Source organism: Rhizopus microsporus (assembly GCF_002708625.1).
Source record: "Rhizopus microsporus ATCC 52813 unplaced genomic scaffold scaffold_8, whole genome shotgun sequence".
In the NCBI taxonomy this organism is placed as follows: domain Eukaryota; kingdom Fungi; phylum Mucoromycota; class Mucoromycetes; order Mucorales; family Rhizopodaceae; genus Rhizopus; species Rhizopus microsporus.
In genome coordinates this window covers 235420-253909 of record NW_019671923.1, presented here as the reverse complement: position 1 = coordinate 253909, position 18490 = coordinate 235420, and the positions used below count along the sequence as shown (strand labels likewise).

The window sequence follows — 18490 nt, the reverse complement described above, 5'->3', positions numbered from 1 at the left end:
AAAAAAAAAGAGAGAGAGAGAGAGACTTTACTGTTCACTACTACCTTCTTTTTCAATATGTTTAACAATCGTCTGTTGAATGAATGTAGGATCCAAGTAGTACTCTCCATCGAGTGTACGTGTAATGTCTTTTGGTAGTAAACCCTTTTGAAGTCCTTGTTCAATAAACTGAATAAATAGATCTCGTGGTACGGTCATAAAGGAAGAAAGAAATAAGCAAAAAGAAAGAAGGCAGAAAATTAGAGTGGGGTAAGTGATGCTGAGTTATTTTTGTGTGTGTGTCTAGATGTCGTGTCAATAACTTTGGATAGCATGAAATTCCGAGCTTTTTTAAATTGTCAAAGAACTATCAACTTTTGACCCCTTCTTCATTTCCCTTTCTTTCTTTTATTTTTATCAATACAAACAATGAACCTGACATTAAGAGATCAACCTTTTGTCTTGTCGACTCTGCTTCTAGCAGCAGTAAAAATAAATAGAACATCAACATATATACAGATCTAAATTAGCTTTTTAAATGTAGATAGGGTGGATGATTGCATTTGTAGGAGCGTGTATGCTCAAAGTGCTTAATGGCGTGTGGTGGATCATGTTGTATGAATTATTGATCATCGCAGCACAAACCATGATGACTATGTCAGGATCTGTAGAACAATATCGTGTGACGGTAAGCCATATACCTGTTTATTTTTTTTTTTTGTGTGCATTGACTAATTCAAGTAATAGATGATGACCTTATTGGCTACAAGCGTTCCATTGCTTACAATTCAGATTGATTATGTTATTCAATCAAGTCGATCGAATATATCTAGGGCACCAGCCAATACATATGCAGCAGGGTACATTATACTGATCATTATGCAGGTATTTCATTGTATGTCCTTTATTGTGTAATGTTCATTGCTAACCCTTTTTTTGAAAGTATGTATGGATTTTGATATTTGGAAGTGACAAGTCGACATTTTTTGGAAGATGGGGACAAGCGAATCGTTCAATAAGGAAAGAGGAAGTTATTGTAGAGAAAGATGATAGACCCAAGCCAATTGTTCCTGTTATTCTGAGTAAGTGTTTGTGATATCTATGAAGAAGAGAGATCAAACTAATTTAAACCCTCAAGCTGAGCCTTGCTCTCCTTCTGCTAATACTGATTTTGTCGAAAAAGTTCAAGCATTGCATACATGTAATACTTTATTTTTTTAATATAAAGAAGGCTCAATTATTTGTATATAGACCAAGCTAATTCAGACGATCCTAATGAATTAAGCTTTGAAAAAGGAGAAATATTAGAAGTGGCAGATAGAAAAGGGAATTGGTGGCAAGCAAGGAAGAGTGATGGTACGAATGGTATTATACCCAGTAATTACGTAAGTAATGTATAGATATGTACACTTTTTTACTCATTTATACTATATATTTATATAGTTTGCTGTTGTTGACAAAGAAAATGTTTAAAATGACAAAGTTTATTATTATTATTATTACTAGTTGGGAGAGCTATATAAATGTTGATGAAATAAATAAAAAAAAAGGGTTTCTATAAATGCCAATATGTGTTGTATGTATATTTAAATATGAATGCAATGGAAAAGAGAGAGGGAATATAAGCAGTTGTAAAACATAATCAACAAAAGCATGGAGTTGCTTCTACAGTCATCACTTCAGGTTTCATCATGGTTGATAATGTCTTTTTCTTTTCCAAAGTCGTAAAATCAGGAAATGACACATAAGTTTCAGCAAATGTGCTCTTTTCGTTTGTCTTGGAGTTATATTGTTTTGAGGTCAATCGCTGGACCAATTGATAAAATGAGCTGCTTGTTACGTTGGAAGGATGCATCTTTCAATAAAGAAGAGGAAAGAAAAAAGAGAAAAGAGATGGAAGGGGGGATGATTTATATACACATCCACACACACGTGTTTCATTTTATTATTATGTAAATATATCACTCTATCACACTAATATGTACAGTGCCCGGACAAAAGTATAGACCATTTTTTAAAAGTCAGTTTTTTTTTTTGTTGCTGTTAAAGACTAAACAGTAAAGGAAGTGGTCCTTTTATATCTTTGCTGCAGTTATAAGAGAGGGGAAATGATGAAGAAATGTCAGCTACATTAAAGTATCGAAAGAAAATAATGAGAGCTGTGAAGTAATTTTTGGATTTTTTATTGACAATATTTGGTGGGTCCACCACGAGCCTTGATTACATCTTTGACTCTCCTCGGCATGGAATCGATTAACTTGCTGGTGGTCTCTGGAGTAAACTCCCTTCAGAAACTCTTCAAAGCTAATTCTATGGCTTGCTGGTTTTTAGCATGAGGGCATACAACATTGACTCCCTTCTTCATCATGCTTCACATAGCTTCAATCGGATTTAAATCCGGTGACTGAGCTGGCCAAGGCATCTTGTTTATACCCTGTACTTCCCTCCATTTGGCAACAATTTTCGCACTATGGATGGGTGTGCCATCCTCCATGAGCACAGAACTTTCAGATTAACACACAGTTATGAATAAGGGAACCAAGATGATCTCTTATTCATTCTTCCCCTTTCATCTGTCCGTAGTTTAAGGAAAGATGTGCCTTATACTTTATTCACTGATAAAAAATATGATGATTTTAGGCAACAAATAGTAATAAAAGAGAGCCCATTAGAAGCGAAAGAATAGGATATACAAAGAAATGATTGGTAGTTACATTGATATTGAATACTTACATTATAAAGAGGATTTATAAGAGAAAAAGAGAAACGAGAAAAGTGAGTAAACATATAAAGAAATTATTAATATCTTACCCGAAGTGTATCTGGTTGAGTCAGTAATAACTGCCTCGGAAAAGTAAAAGAGAAAAAAAAAAAGAACAAGAGAGTGGATGGGACCAAAGTTTGATAAGAACCAAACCACCCCCGGCTAGCACCTGTACTATTTTCGATTATGATCTATAATACTACATATCTTACAAGAGTAAATATATAACATACCTTAGGACTAGCTGGGGAATAGCTGGTCTTACTTTTTGGTCCAAAGAAGAAAAGAAAAGAAAAAGAAGCCAAGATCAGGCCATTTAAACAAAGTCTCTAACAACTTTTCATTTTGTTATAAAGCGTTGACCACATTTATTTTATAATTGACAAGCAAATAAATTTTATCCCTTTTCTTTTTTTCTAGAACAAAAAAATACATATAAAATGGATTTCTTAAAGAGTGCAATTCAAGAAGAGATTTCAAAGAAGCGTAAACTATTAGAAGCAGCAGAAAAGAAAGAAGGAGAGAATAAAAAGCAAAAATATGTTAGTCGAGCTGAATTAGAAAGGATCAGAGAAGAAGAATATAAAAAGAAAGAGGAAGAAAGAATAAAGAGAGAACAGGAGGTCAGAGCTTATTTCTCTACATTGGGAATATCCATACTGACTTTATTTTAGAAAAAGGCTCGTCTTGAAGAAGAAGAAGTAATCTGTACAAAAGATAGAAACATGATCTAACAGCATTCTTCTCTCTTTTAGGCTAAGCGTAAAGAATTAGAAAGACAGCAATCAAGAGCGAACGAAAGAGAAAGTCAAGAGAAATCGGTAAGAAAGAGAACATGGTTTTAAATGAAGAGACGTACATTAACTTTATAATAGGAAGAAGAGGTGGAAACATTTAATATTTCAATAGAAGAATGCAGACGTCGATTAAGAGCAATGGGTCAGCCTATTCGACTGTTTGCAGAAACAGATAAGCAGTGTAAACTTCGTCTACGTGCATTAGAATTGATGGTCGAACAACAACCAGAGGTAAAACAGGATAGATACAACAAGGCAATATGATTTTAAATATTTGAGAATAGAATCAAGGACGTAATGAGTTTATGAAGACATTGGAAGAAATGGAAGCACACATGCGTCTTGATGACTTGAAGCAAAAAGGAGCCGTTCCTACTGAGAATAAAAAGAAACAAAAGAGACAGACATTGGTAGTAGAACCTATTCAACTTGAATTACTGTCATCCAATGTAGATAAACTGTATTCACAAATATATGCTTATTTTTCAGTAAGTGCATATATCTATTGTTATCATTCCTTCTAAACTTTATTAGCATATGTTGGAAGAATGGGAAGAATATATGGCAGCGAGGCCAGAAGAAGAAAAGAGAAGTGTACCAGGAAAACGAGCAGCAGTCCTTCAAAAACAGGCAACAGAGTATATTAAACCGTTGATGCGTCACTTAAAAAAGGGAACATTAGAACTCGACGTATTAGCTCGTGTGGCTGAAATTGCTCAACGTATGCAAAAGAGACTCTATCGAGATGCTCAAGATGCCTATCTTCAACTGTCGATTGGTAATGCACCTTGGCCTATTGGTGTCACCATGGTGGGGTAAGTGTGCAACTTATAAATATACAACTTAATAACTCTTGTTTTTAGTATTCACGAACGATCAGCGCGTGAAAAGATTAGCTCATCTCAAGTGGCTCATGTCCTAAATGATGAAACATCAAGAAAGTGGATTCAGTCCGTTAAACGATTGATGACTTTTGCTCAAACCAAATATCCTCCTTACACACTAAGTCAAATTTCCTAATTCACACAGTGTCACAATACTTTTTGTCACTTTCACATGAATAAAATGACAAATAAATAAATATTTTTTTTTCTTGACCTTTTTCTTTTTGTTATCATTTTACTCCATGCTTCGATCCACCTTATTCAGATTACGTCCCCTTGTTCGTCAGTATTCCTCTGAAGCTTCTCCTGCTCCCTTGGGCATGGCTTTCAGCTTAACAGAGGAACAAAAATCAATCCAGGAGATGGCACGTAAATTTACAAAGGAAGAGATCATCCCTGTTGCCGCTGAGCATGATCAAACCGGAAAGTACCCTTGGGAGATCATCAAGAAGGCTTGGGAGCTTGGATTAGTCAATACACACGTAGAATCAAAATATGGTGGTATGGAACTGGGTGTATTCGATAGTGCCCTTATTTCAGAAGAATTAGCATACGGCTGTTCAGGTAAAAAAAAAAGGGAGAATGATGATAAAGGGTCAGACATGTGTATATTTATAAAAATACATAGGTATCCAAACTGCTATTGAAGCCAACAATCTTGCTGAGGCACCTCTTGTGGTCGCTGGTAACGACTTTCAAAAGAAAAAATATTTAGGTCGTATGACAGAAGAACCTTTGGTTGCCTCATACGGTGTGACTGAACCTGGAGCAGGCTCTGATGTTGCCGGTCTTCGTACACAGGCTGTCAAGAAGGCTGACGGCAGCTGGGTACTGAACGGACAAAAGATGTGGATTACCAATGCTGGCCATGCCAACTGGTTCTTTGTCCTTGCTCGCACCAACCCAGATGCACCTACAGGAAGTGCATTTACCGGTTTCATCGTTGATGCCGATACCCCTGGTATCACCTTGGGCCGTAAGGAAATCAACATGGGCCAACGTGCCTCCGATACCCGCGGTGTGACATTTGAAGATGTAGTCGTTCCAGCCGAAAACGTCCTCGGTCGGGAAGGAGAAGGCTTCAAGATCGCAATGAAGGCATTCGATATTACGCGTCCTCTTGTGGCCGCAGGTGCCGTTGGTTTAGCACGTCGTGCCATGGAAGAAGCAACGAAATATTCCCTCGAGCGTAAGACGATGGGTAAGCCCATCTTCAATCACCAAGCTGTCGCCTTCATGTTGGCCGATATGATCATGAATATCGAAGCCTCTCGTCTGATGGTCTATCGTTCCGCCTGGATGCGTGATCAAGGTCAGAGAAATACATGGTACGCCAGTATGGCCAAGGCTATGGCCAGTGAGACAGCCAACAAGTGCGCTGCTGATGCTGTTCAAATCTTTGGCGGAAATGGTTTCAATACAGAGTATCCTGTCGAAAAGTTAATGCGTGACGCAAAGATCTTTATGATATATGAAGGCACCTCACAGATCCAACGTTTGGTCGTCTCGCGTGGTTTGGCAGACTTGGCACAATCCGGTGCTTCTGCGTTAGGTGGATTTTAAAAATGTGTAGAGTAAATAGAAAAAAAAGTTTATTTAACAACATGTCGTTGTATAAACAGTGCCGTCATCATCCACATCATCAAATTGAAGTACTGGCCCTGCATAGCCTTTTTTCCGAGCGACGACAGAATACCATGACATATACGTGTTGTGCTCTTCCACTTCTTCTTTCATGAGTTCTATTGTCTTTTCTAGTTCTTCTTCATCTATCCACTTGTTAGCTATCCATTCATCTCTATAACTACTAATCATTCGCTCCCAGTACTCTAATAAGAGTGCACCTATTTCTCCGCCGTGAAAGCCGACGGGTGTATGTGTATGATGGATTCGCATCCCCATCAACTGACTGATGTTGGCAAGTCGATTCGGCCATGGGTTTCTGCTATTCTCTTTGGTTGGGGAATATGGAGGTTGTTGTGTTGATCTAAGTACCACTATCAGTGATGCTCAGCCATTTCCCCCCTCGCTTTTCTCTATTATAATCACTTACGTTCTATAAGGATATTCATGGAAGGTCCGGTATCAAATAAGTTATCATATGCTTCTACACATTCAATATAAGCACCCTTTTTCATGATTCTTATAAGCTCTTTTAATACATCATCCCATAGATGATCAGGCATGGTGCTCAGCATTGAGCGTACAAAGACATAATCAAATGTTGCATCTTCAAATGGTAAAGGAAGTTCAATCAAGTCCATGTGTTGGTATAATACATTTCTTCCACAAGGACTTCAAAAAATAAGTACATTCAATTTCATCTTTCATCTCTTTTTACCTTGTCGGCAGTACATTTTTATCAATATCAAGACCAATAAAATAAGAAAGCGGAAAACGAGCTGCCATATCCTTTAAAGATAATCAGTCTCTTGTTAATCTCTGATTCTTTATTTACTGTTGTCCAAAAGCCAGCACCACAGCCAATATCCAATACTTCACTACCACCTGCTTGTAATAATCTCTCAATAGGTGCTTTAAAATCGTTCTCAAAAGCCAGCTTAAGAGCGTTATGTCTAACCCAGTCTCGTTCTATGTCGTCTACCGTGTTGGGTAATCTAGGCTTTATGTTATATTTTGTTGAAGTTCTCCATTTCAGTTTTAAAAAAGAAGTGATGCCACCATTGCTGTTGTTGTTGTTGGTATTGTTTGAGGTATTAAACATGCAAAATATTAGAGAGAAAAAAAAAGAGAAAAAGGGGTACAGCCTATAAAAAAACTTCTCTCTCAGCCCAATCAAGCAATTTTCACTTAATAAGCTTTCTTTTCTTTATACTTGTTTAATACAAAAATATATATTTTTCTCTCTCTTTATTTACGAAGTGTAGCTAATGTGACATGTTGTATACAAGAAAAAGGGGGGATGGAATAATTTACTGAACGAACTTGTTACCCTTTTCAATGTTCTTTTGCAATTCAGGAATAGCCTTGGAAATGAGCTCCTTTTCATAGTCAGTGATTTGACCGACTTCGTGGATCTTTTCGACACCTTCAGGGCCGAGTTCAATGTTGGTAGAGAAGTATTCAACACCTTCCTTGGCAAAGACATCAGACTTGACAAAAGAGGGTTCGATCACACCCTTCTTACCACCAACAGTGGCTTCCAAAACAGAGTTGGCAAAACGAGCACCAGCATAGGCCATGGAGAGAGTGGCAGAACCAGCGCCGTTCTTGGCCTTGACAACTTCATCACCACCATATTGGATACGGTGGGTCAAGGCATCGAGTTCTTCCTTGGTGAATTCAAGACCGGTTTGAGAAAGAAGAGGAACGATAGTCACACCAGAGTGACCACCAACAACGGTAACCTTGACATCCTTGGGGTCCAAGTTCTTGACTTCGGCAACGAAGCGAGAGGCACGGACAACATCAAGGGTAGTGACACCATAGAGACGCTTGGGGTTGAAGACACCAGCCTTCTTTAAGGTTTCAGCAAAGATGGGAACAGTGGAATTGACAGGGTTGGAGATGATAAGGACATGAGCGTTAGGAGCGTACCTAAGACACAGTTCAATAACACAACTACACACACATCACAAAAATAACTTACTTGGCAGTAGCTTCAGCAAGGTCACGAACAATACCGGCATTGGTGTTGAACAAGTCATCACGAGTCATACCGGGCTTACGAGGAACACCAGCAGGAATGACAATGACGTGAGCACCTTCAAGGGCGGCCTTCAAACCCTCACCTTCGGGAGAGTGACCAGTAACCTTGGAGTTGGTGTTGATGTGGCTAAGGTCAGCAGCAACACCAGGGGCATTGACAATATCGTAAAGAGAAAGGTGAGTGACATGAGGGTTTTCCTTCAAGAGCAAAGACAAGGGCTGACCGATACCACCAGCAGCACCAAGGACAGCAACTTTGGTAAGGTTAGCAGAGGAGGTAGAGAAAGAACGCTTGGCAGCACCAAAGGCAAAGACACGAGAAGCGGCAAACATGGTTTGAATTGAAAAAAAAAAAAGAAAGAAAAAAAGAACGCGGGGGAATATCAGATTTAACGCAGGGATTTTTTTTTCAAGGACCGAGAGCGGATAAACTTTTATTAGTTTAACATCAAGTCATGATTGATGTCTACGCTGACTGCCTTGTCAGATTTTAAGGTACGAATGGCTGCTAGTTGAGATTTTTGGACGATATGATCCAGATGAGTGTCGATGGGGTGTTTTTGAAGATTAGCTATGAATGTACCAACGAAGCTGACATAGAAAAAAAAAGGGTTTAAATATAAATATCACAAAATTACGAAATCAAGATTACCAATCTCCAGCTCCAGTGACACTCTTGATTTCATGTGGCAAAATGGTTTCTGGTGGAAAATATTTGATGCCCGCTTCACCTACATAGAGACACCCTTCTTCTCCAAGCTTTGTAATCACATTAGGAATAAAGTGAGATAGGCACATTGCTTGTGGTAATGTTTTCGTTGCTAAAGGAGAAAGATCGTCTTAAGGACGTATAAATGCAAATCATTAGATACACATTTTATTTTATTTTTTCTTACCATAAATGTGAATACAATTGTTGGACTTGATTTGTTTGTATAGTTCTGGAGTCGACTCGATTTCTTGAGACATGGCGTCTAGTTCAAATTGATTTGGGGAAATGTATCTTATGGATCGTACTTGAAGAGTCTCATGATGATTGAATAGTTTTAATGACTTTGGTACAGAAGTGGGCTCAAAGAATGCTTTTTTCAAATAGATGCAAGAGTAAGGCTAATGTGATGTATAAAGCTGTTATGAACTTGCCTGGAATACGAAATGCATGGCATGTTTTGGCTATTTCTTTCATCACTTTGGATGATATATTACCATCAAAACAAACGAGATTAGGTTGTTCGTTTTGTATGATAGATGCGACCTACAAACGTAATAAAATAAATGAAACAAACATAAACTTACTAAACTCACCTTGACGCCATCCATGTGTTCGAATATATCCATGTCAGCCACTGCAGCTACCAATTGACCCGTATTTGAATGTAATGCATTATAGACCTATGGTTTTTAATATCAACATAGAATAACACTGTCTAATATCCTACAGCTGTGTTATATCCTTTTAATGTTTGAATGTGTCTTGTATCCTGCATATATGCATAAATGTCCATTATCCTCTTTCATATTTTGTATATACCATTTTCAATAATTTCATTCCTTCATATATGTTTATACCAGCCAAGTCATCACCTACGACAGATACTAGGCGAACCCTTGCACCTGTTCTCATGGCAGCTTCGGCTATATTACGTCCCACTCCACCTAGCGTTTGCGTTATCTTCCCAGGCGTTGAAGTGTATAAAACAGACGACTTGACTGATGGACTAACAGTTGAAGTGATATCAAGAGCAACACCACCAATAACTAATAACTAAAGAACAAGTTAAAAAAAGAAGGCATATCAACAAGAGATAGTCTCTGACAGGTCTTGAAAGCATATCACAGTCCTTTTAAATATAAAAAAAAAAACCAGACAAAATTAAATTGACAGTTCAAGTTTATTTGATTGGGCAAAAATCTAAAGTTCATTTAAAGAAAAGGTACACAAAAAGCTCTGTTTATTAAAAAAGGTGCTGTCTAACCCCCCTTTTTTGACCTTCTCCTTTTTGATAGATATTTGTACCTTGTTTTATATTTATAAAAAAAACAACTCTTTAGTTTTCTCCCTTTTTTCTCTCTTTATTTTTTTAGTGCTTATATTTACTTTTGTAAGTTGACCTTTGAACATAAAAAGGGCTCTAATTGACTTTGTGTATATAGTTGTTGATTTAAAATGATGAAAGGATGGAAAGAAGTTGTAATGTTTATCTTGTTTATATTCATACAACGTTACTTATTCTTGTCTATAGCTTACGAGGTCAAAATATACTGACTCAAACAACAGCAACAACAACAACAACAAACAAGAACAGCAACAAGAACCAACAACTCCTACCCCAACTCCTGTTGCCATGACTACAAATAACAATCATACTATCATCACCAATACGCCCAATACATTGAATAAACAACAGACGGTGGAGCCAAAGGCAAACACAGCACCTGATTCACCAAAGCCGAATATTATCATTGATCCTTCAAATGCATCAGATACGGTAAAAAAAAAAAAAAAATAGAAACGATAAACAGTAAATATTCATCTTGTCTATATAGCAAGTGAAAGCCTCTCGAGTAAATGGTAATGTTACTTTTATGCATAACGCTAAACCCGATCCTGGACCTTTATATCATCGTCTTAAAAATGCACCTATCGATCAAATTCCTATCAGTAAAGCTCCTCGTCGTCAAAAGTCATCTCGATTTTATGTCACTGAAAAAGTTCAATTGGAGCCCACGCCTGCTTTTCACGGTAAGGAGTCAAGATTAAGTCTATACTTGATTATCTTATATTTTTATCATTAGAGGTGCCAATTCATATGCGTCAAGATTTATTTATCAGAAAGATAAAGCAATGTACAGTCGTATTTGACTTTAGTGATCCTTCATCTGAACTACGAGAAAAAGAGATCAAGCGTCAGACTCTTCAAGAAATATTAGAGTATATTTCAATGAACAGAGGCGTACTAACAGAAAATGTGTATCCCGAGATTATCCATATGGTAATTATCTTTATTTTTATTTTTACAAGCAAACTAATATCACATCTATAGTTTGCTATCAATCTCTTCCGTCCAATTCCTCCACCTGTCAATCCAATTGGTGATGCATTTGATCCCGAAGAAGACGAGCCTGTATTAGAACTTGCTTGGCCGCACTTACAAATCGTCTATGAATTCTTTCTTCGATTTTTGGAATCACCTGAATTCAACATAAATTATGCAAAAAAGTACATTGATCACAAGTTTATTAATCAGGTAAAGTTGCCCTGAGTTCTAAAGAATACTGTGTTGACTTTAGTGTAGCTCTTGGAACTCTTTGACTCTGAAGATCCTCGTGAGCGTGATTTCTTAAAGACAACCTTGCACCGAATTTACGGCAAATTCCTCAACCTGCGTGCCTTCATCCGTCGATCCATCAACAACATATTTTTCCAATTCATCTATGAAACCGAGAGACACAATGGCGTTGCTGAGTTTTTAGAAATCCTTGGAAGTATCATCAATGGATTTGCACTACCATTAAAGGAAGAACACAAGCTATTCCTTTCCAATGTCTTGATTCCTTTACACAAGGTCAAATCTCTCGTCTTGTATCATCCTCAACTGGCTTACTGTGTTGTTCAATTCTTGGAAAAGGATCAAAGCTTGACACACGAAGTAAGTTTAAAATGCATATAATCATCATAGAGACTCAATTCATTCTAGGTCATCACCGGACTATTGCGTTACTGGCCTAAAGTGAATAGCCCAAAGGAAGTGATGTTTTTGAATGAAATTGAAGAAATTTTAGATGTGATTGATGTTCATGAATTCCAAAAGATTATGTGTCCATTATTTACTAAATTAAGTCAATGTGTCGCAAGTTCCCATTTCCAAGTATCAGAAAGGGCCTTGTACTATTGGAGTAACGATTACGTTGTAAGTATGATGGCAGAAAACATAAAGGTAATTATGCCTCTGATATTTCCAACTTTATACAAAACTTCAAAAACACATTGGAACAAGTAAGTGCAGACATAGATGATAATATTCTATGACTTATTCCATAATAGAACCATCCTTAGTCTGGTATATACGGCGTTAAAGCTATGTATTGATATCGATCCGGCCTTATTTGACGAATGTGCTAATGAATACAAAAACCAAAAGCAACTGTAAGCAATGTAAACATTCAGCTCTTTAACATAGCTCATATTCTTTTAATAGAGAACGTAAATTACAAAAGGAAAGAGAAGATAATTGGAAATTACTGCGACAGAAAGTAGAAAAAATGTCAGTTAGTAGCAAGGAGGCAGAATTCACACCACAAGAATCAAAGAATGAAGTATTCCAAAAGATGTGTGATGATGAAATAGAATGTATCACGAATGAGCTCGAGAGTGTCAATATAAACGATGAAGATCTTGTAAACCATCAGAAAGAAGAAAAAGACCTTCATTCTGATCTTCAACAGATTGATGGTCCACCTGCGCAATACCAAACTTTCAGACGAAAATCTATTATACCTGTAGATGAAACTGTATGTAGTCTCTTGATCTTGTAGATAACAATAACTCACTTTTATGTTAGGTATTTAATGAACTATCTCGACACGTCAGCTTAGATGAAGTATTGAGTCATGCACCGGGCGCTGCTACTCAACAAAGTGTACCCAACTAATGTCAAGTAGAAATGAATAAACCAAAACCAATCCATTTATACATCATACTTTTTTATATTGAACAGAAAATTTTAATATTTGCAGTGGTGAAACCATCTGGGCATTGGTATCACTTCTCTAACATTATCAAGCCCAGTCAACCAAAGCATAAATCGTTCAAATCCAATACCATATCCGCCATGGGGTGCGCTACCGTATCTTCGTAAATCAAGATACCATTGATACTCTTCCAGATTTAATTTAGCTTCCTGCATCTTCTTTTCCAATAACCCCAATCTTTCTTCACGTAATGATCCTCCTATCAGTTCACCAATGCCAGGTACTAATAGGTCAAAGCAACCTACTGTCTTGCCATCATCATTAGCTCTCATGTAGAATGGCTTTTGCTCTGTTGGATAATCCGTTATAAAAACCGGTTGCTGACAGTACTCAGATGCCAGGTATTTCTCATGTTCAGATTGTAAGCTGGATCCCCAGGTAGTTGGATACGTAAACTTGTCTTGGTGTTTTTGTAGTACTTCTATTGCTTCTGTATAGGTCATCCTGATAAATGGCTTATCGATGCTCTTTTGCAGTCTTTCCAGTAATGATTTATCTACCCACTGGTTGAAGAACGCAATATCCTCTGAGCAGTTCTCCAAGACGTACCGGGTTGATTCCTGGATACTAGCTTCAGCTACATCCAGAAGGGTATCTAGTCGATCAATAAAGGCCATTTCAGCCTCCAGCATCCAAAACTCGGCCAAGTGACGCGATGTCATCGATTCCTCTGCTCTAAAGGTCGGTCCAAACGTATAAACTCGAGACATGGCAGATGCCGCTGTCTCTGCTTGTAGTTGTCCAGAGACAGTCAAATAGACTGGTCTCTTGAAAAACTTTTCGCTTCCATGAACCTTGAAGACCTCCCCAGCTCCTTCACAGTCATGAGCAGTCAAGATGGGAGTATTGGTTAAAATAAACTCTTGGTCTCTGAAGAAACTGTGGAACCCCTCGCCAGCTGCATTTCTTACGCGTAAAACTGCACTGCCTGTATTACCACGCATCCTTAGGTGACCAATACTTCTCAAAAATTCAGTCGAATGGCGTTTCTTTTGAAGAGGGTACATCTATTTTGTTAAAAAAAATGAATCAACTAGTTTTTCTGCAAGATACAAGCACGTATATTACACCATCGCATTCTCCCAACACTTTGACAGAGCTCACTTGAAGTTCTTTACTCTGTTCTCTACCTGGGCTATCTATCAACAACCCTTTCAACTCCACACAAGCTCCTGTCGTCAATCTTTGTTCAAGAAAGAAAAAAAAGTGTCAGCATACACGTGTGTACATAAAATAGAAAGCATTTTTTTTCTCTTTACGCTTTAGCATCTTCATTATTCAAGATGGCCTGTATGCCTTTCAAATTGGAACCGTCATTGATGACAGCAAAGCTCAGCTGTTTTTGTTTTCGAACAGAACGTATCCACCCAGTGACTGAAACGTGTGCATCACTAGTCTCATTCTTTAGAATCGATTTTATAGTTTTGTTGGGTAGAATAGATCTTGTCGAGTAAAACGCACGTTGTAATCGATGCATAGGTGTGGATAGATTAGCAAAATAAAAGAGAAGGACAACCAGGCCCATGGGTTCGGACATTGAAAAGTCCACGAGTTAAGCCACTGGTGCCTGAAGCTGAAATGAATAAACGTCAAAAGCAAGCATGTACTTCTACCTCCTGCTGCTCGTCTTCCTAATGGAAGCGAATTTTTTGTGTTTAGTAATACTTTTATTGGAGCCCAAGCATGAAGGAAAAACAGAACTATTCCTACAAGGTGTATGACTAAAAAGAATCTGTATGCATTCTTTCTGTCGTATACAAATGGCTGTTAAAGCTTATTTGCTTGCGTGTTTAACTTCAATTGCAAGTGATGGATACTTGAAGTACGAAAGAAGTTTTTCAAAGGCAGCAGGTAATTACGGCTTATCAATAGCTTTTTTCTGCTGGTTTAATGATGTTGGCGAGTATAGTAAAAATAACAGCAGAAGATCGTTTTGAATACACAGAAATAAATGATCTTTTACAGTTATACACTCGATATATGTCTTTATTTCTTTGTTTGTTTTACAGAGTATCGGGTGGAATAACGGGCATGGATATCATTATAAACCGTGGTTAGCGCCAATACCATCGCTTTTCTGAAATCACACTGGGACTTTGCTTACATGCATCATTATCGTATTTAAACTGTACAAACCCATTTTCAATTTTTGGAATAATACTTTTCAAGCTATTCAATGCCAATTTGAATGAATTTTCAATATTATAACCATGCATTACTACCCACGAACTTGCTGCTGAGCGTAGAAAGTGCGCCTTACGAATGCATGTATTAATGCCGGCCACTTGCTACATATCAATTTACCTCATTTTACCTTGTTTTTTCAGGCTCAGTTTATCCCTTTATGAAAGGCTCCACAGCTCTTGACATATCCGTGTGGACAACCATATCGTCTGTTACTTTAGCTGAATGAATGTTGTAATCGTCCAACTGCATTTCTAAAGGTGGTCTGCTAGTATCTATCTTGAAATTTTCTCTCAACATCCTAACACCATTCAGTCTTTACCTCAAATACACTCAAGCAGCATCCGGATGTACAGCATTAAAGCATATAGGGCATCCGACGGTGACCCTTGAAAAATCATGCAAGCTTATTCCAATGCTATTCATGATCGCATTATATTTATCAATTCTATAATTGCGAGTAAGAATAAGGTTCAAAGAAAAGTTCTGTAAAGCATAAGCTTTTGTGACGTTACCCACTTTACGAACTCCCACACACAAGCATACCAATATGCATATACATAAAGGAACATTTTTATTCATTTTTTAAGCATAAAAGACGAACAAGATAAGTTCATAGACATAAAGCATGAGTTATACTATTCATATCATTTTAAGCTTATTTAATTATGCAAGTGAGCAGCGCCTTTTTTTGTATCACACTTTCTCCTCCACCAAGGCTCTAATTTGTGGTCAATGCCCTTTCTCTCTTTCTCTTTCTATCCTTTATCTCTTGTTTATTTTTATTTACTATTCAAAATGAGTTTCAATAGTGATGATGATTGTTCAACATGGGAGTTTGATGCACCAAACTTCTGGGTTTTTACAGAAAAAACGAAATAAAAATTTCCCTCTGATTCATGGTTTTGTAAGAGCTATTAATAAATAGTTATCGTCGTAGCAATCTTATATTTATGTTAAATGCACCTTGTCATCACCATATTCCTTTAGGTAGCCTCTTTCAATCTCTTTTCAAGTTTTTGTATGTATGCGTTTTTTTTTTTTTTTTTGCCGAGAATGGCACGTTCCTCTTTTCGTAAAAGTCTACAATATTAAATTTTTCTCTGGTAATTTAATTTAAGAGCTCCTTTAGTCCTATTCGATTTTAAGCTAATAACTACGCCAATGCTCATTCGTAAAGGCTTATTTACATTGAGTAAGATAAGCTTTTTTTTTTTAATTTTTTTGGGTAAAACAAGGCTTTATTTGCTTATTTATCTTGCTACTTTTTTTTTTTAATTTAAGCACGTGTTGCCTTATTCTGTTGTATTTAAGCGCTTTTTAGTGTTAGAACGAACGCTATATTTTGAAGAAGAAATTGTAACTCTGATTTATAAAAAAAAGTCCTAAAAATGTACTTGATACTCTTCAGCGTCTATATTATCAAATTTCACCAAAAAAAAAAGCAAAAAAAAAGTAATAGAAATGATTTAAAAAAAAGTAGTTTATTGGTTATTATGGAGCCAACATAAATTATTACCTAAAAAAAAGTCAGTACAAAGTCCCCAAAACCAAATAAACAAGTTGCATTATGATCGCTGCTAGCTGATGGACCCATGAAAGGCTGCCCAACCTTCAAAGGACGCTTCTCCGGAACAGACCAGCCACAAGTGCAGACAAAGTCCCAAGCCATTCAGGGAAACCAGACAAGCACACCAAATACCGAGTAGAACAACCAGATAAACACACCAAATACCATATTGGAACAACCAGGGCAGCAGGATTTTTTTTTTATGATCAGGCTAACGATGGCTACAGAACCCAGCTACTAGTGCAACACTATGAAAGCTCTCTTTCAAGAGTCAACCTTAAGCTTCGCCACAGACGCATTATTTATTGACTTTTCAGAGACGTCCGGAGGGCCTCCTACTTGGTGTGAATAATCGATTTAGAGTGGGCTTCAGGTTTCATCAGGGAAGAGTCGTGCGAGTTCCATAGTGAGACGTTTGCTTAAGAACCGAGCATATACAACCGGCGCAAATTGTGTACTGAGCAAGTTTAAAAAACTTACCAAGAGACCAAGAGAATAATTGAAGAATGACAAAAGAGAGGAAAAAAGAAAGAAAGAAAAAGGATGTGTCCGCTCTCTTTTATTTGTTTATTTGTTTACATCCCACATGATCATATCGTTTACGTCCACATCTTAATCACTCCTGAAAAAAGGCTTAGTCCAGATAAATTTATTAAGGAGGCGTAAATAAAGTCAAAAGTGGAACGTTCCTCTCCTGCTACGCTTGACATTGCAGTTTATGTAAATGTATAAGAATGTCAAAATATAAATAAAATGAGTACATGTCACGAATTTTGTCTCCCTTGAGCTGTAAAAAGAGCATCAAATTGATGATCAAGCATTTTAATTTAGGGTAGTATTAGGGGCACTGCAAAAGGGCATTGCAAAATCCAAAAAGGTAATACCCCCCAAAATACAAAAGCATTTAAATACTACAATAAAGCACTTAATTTCTGGATAGCTATTGTCTATAGATTGAGGACAAAGTTAGTCTATATAAAGGCCTCTTTTTATGAAACAAGGTGTAATACTATGAGTGAGTAGTACAATTTTATTGGTTTAGTAGAAAACATCTGAAAGTTGTCAGGCAAAAGAGATACTATATATAGATACTATACGAACAAAGGCTCTACTTACAATGTGAATCCAGTTTTCTTACTTTTCAAAGCAAAGAAGATAACACATTATGAGCAATGTATAAATATCCTCAATGTATTACTGATATATAACCCATAAAGAGTGGTAGGGCATAAAAAAAGTCATTGTTAAAGGTGTGTTTTATAAATTATGCTACTTTTAGTTGTAAAATTCATATATAAATCGAACTATATAATTCATTTTCACTTGAGCAGCCTTTCAATTTTCTTTCAAAAGAGCTCTTTGCAGTTTTGGAGAAGTATTACCTTTTTTGGATTTTGCAGTGCTCTTCTGCAGTGCTCCTAGTATTACCCATAATTTATTGGACCGCTGTTGCCTACTGAAATCACCGAACTCATCATATTGAGTCAGTTACATGCTCTATTATGCCCTCAGCTGAATGGCAATCGGATTCGTATAGAGCAGATGTAAAAAAGAAAGAAAAACAGACGAGAGCGAAGACAACTTATCCCTAGGAGATAGAATAACAGATCTAATTATTCTTTGAAGGCTCTACGCCAAGAATATAGCTGTAGATCGGTTTACTTCTGACTTGAAAGTCTGCCATTCTTCAAACAACTGCAAGACAAACAAACTTTTTTACATGCACAACACATACTTTGGTAAATCTCATTGACAATCAGTCAGTACGATAATATGGTTTTAAGAAAATTTTATAAAGAATAACAGTTTTATTCCGTATATCGAAAACAGTAACAAAAAAACGCCACACAGTTACATTATACCAACCCTCAAGAATAGTCTTAGAAAGAGT

At 37.0% G+C, this 18490-nt stretch overlaps 9 protein-coding genes across 9 annotated transcripts in view; 4 read left to right on the top strand and 5 right to left on the bottom strand.

The window, feature by feature from the left end:
- RHIMIDRAFT_132736 (uncharacterized protein) overlaps positions 1-258 on the bottom strand; it is a 3128-nt gene extending 2870 nt beyond the window's left edge. Inside the window, exon 1 of the mRNA XM_023605566.1 lies at positions 32-258. Coding sequence (XP_023466189.1) covers positions 32-110 — 79 coding nt within the window. The 5' untranslated portion in view covers positions 111-258. The remainder of the gene's footprint in view (positions 1-31) is intronic.
- A 92-nt stretch (positions 259-350) lies between these two features.
- On the top strand, positions 351-1462 carry RHIMIDRAFT_282208 (uncharacterized protein). The gene is made up of 7 exons (XM_023613063.1): positions 351-465; positions 524-667; positions 727-864; positions 923-1061; positions 1118-1180; positions 1231-1364; positions 1423-1462. Exons 1-7 carry the CDS (start codon positions 409-411, stop codon positions 1450-1452), a joined length of 705 nt encoding a protein of 234 aa, XP_023466188.1. The 5' UTR covers positions 351-408; the 3' UTR covers positions 1453-1462.
- A 2168-nt stretch (positions 1463-3630) lies between these two features.
- RHIMIDRAFT_202220 (Prp18-domain-containing protein) lies at positions 3631-4560 on the top strand (the record flags this gene model as incomplete). Its single annotated transcript, XM_023606596.1, has 4 exons — positions 3631-3771; positions 3825-4028; positions 4075-4355; positions 4404-4560. Coding segments are annotated over 4 exons (783 nt in total), but the record flags the coding sequence as incomplete, so codon positions are not given.
- Positions 4561-4744: 184 nt separating this feature from the next.
- On the top strand, positions 4745-5987 carry RHIMIDRAFT_202754 (acyl-CoA dehydrogenase NM domain-like protein; the record flags this gene model as incomplete). The annotated part of the gene is made up of 2 exons (XM_023606633.1): positions 4745-4988; positions 5053-5987. 2 exons carry the CDS (start codon positions 4745-4747, stop codon positions 5985-5987), a joined length of 1179 nt encoding a protein of 392 aa, XP_023466186.1.
- Positions 5988-6020: 33 nt separating this feature from the next.
- Positions 6021-7149, bottom strand: RHIMIDRAFT_237403 (S-adenosyl-L-methionine-dependent methyltransferase; the record flags this gene model as incomplete). Its single annotated transcript, XM_023608751.1, has 4 exons — positions 6021-6421; positions 6478-6719; positions 6766-6836; positions 6883-7149. The coding sequence occupies 4 exons, from the start codon at positions 7147-7149 to the stop codon at positions 6021-6023; spliced, it is 981 nt and encodes a 326-aa protein (XP_023466185.1).
- Positions 7150-7225: 76 nt separating this feature from the next.
- On the bottom strand, positions 7226-8524 carry RHIMIDRAFT_132655 (malate dehydrogenase). The gene is made up of 2 exons (XM_023605565.1): positions 8035-8524; positions 7226-7982 (listed from the first exon to the last, which is right to left on the bottom strand). Exons 1-2 carry the CDS (start codon positions 8424-8426, stop codon positions 7358-7360), a joined length of 1017 nt encoding a protein of 338 aa, XP_023466184.1. The 5' UTR covers positions 8427-8524; the 3' UTR covers positions 7226-7357.
- Positions 8438-10047, bottom strand: RHIMIDRAFT_291850 (Ribokinase-like protein). The gene is made up of 8 exons (XM_023613844.1): positions 9911-10047; positions 9625-9858; positions 9533-9574; positions 9399-9485; positions 9283-9348; positions 8990-9203; positions 8746-8932; positions 8438-8684 (listed from the first exon to the last, which is right to left on the bottom strand). The coding sequence occupies exons 1-8, from the start codon at positions 9923-9925 to the stop codon at positions 8531-8533; spliced, it is 999 nt and encodes a 332-aa protein (XP_023466183.1). The 5' UTR covers positions 9926-10047; the 3' UTR covers positions 8438-8530.
- A 632-nt stretch (positions 10048-10679) lies between these two features.
- On the top strand, positions 10680-12745 carry RHIMIDRAFT_202329 (protein phosphatase 2A regulatory B subunit; the record flags this gene model as incomplete). The annotated part of the gene is made up of 8 exons (XM_023606604.1): positions 10680-10836; positions 10890-11086; positions 11138-11341; positions 11390-11743; positions 11792-12090; positions 12139-12240; positions 12293-12605; positions 12656-12745. 8 exons carry the CDS (start codon positions 10680-10682, stop codon positions 12743-12745), a joined length of 1716 nt encoding a protein of 571 aa, XP_023466182.1.
- On the bottom strand, positions 12587-14629 carry RHIMIDRAFT_282186 (asparaginyl-tRNA synthetase). The gene is made up of 3 exons (XM_023613062.1): positions 14105-14629; positions 13914-14028; positions 12587-13852 (listed from the first exon to the last, which is right to left on the bottom strand). Exons 1-3 carry the CDS (start codon positions 14380-14382, stop codon positions 12818-12820), a joined length of 1428 nt encoding a protein of 475 aa, XP_023466181.1. The 5' UTR covers positions 14383-14629; the 3' UTR covers positions 12587-12817.
- Between the last annotated feature and the right edge of the window lie 3861 nt (positions 14630-18490).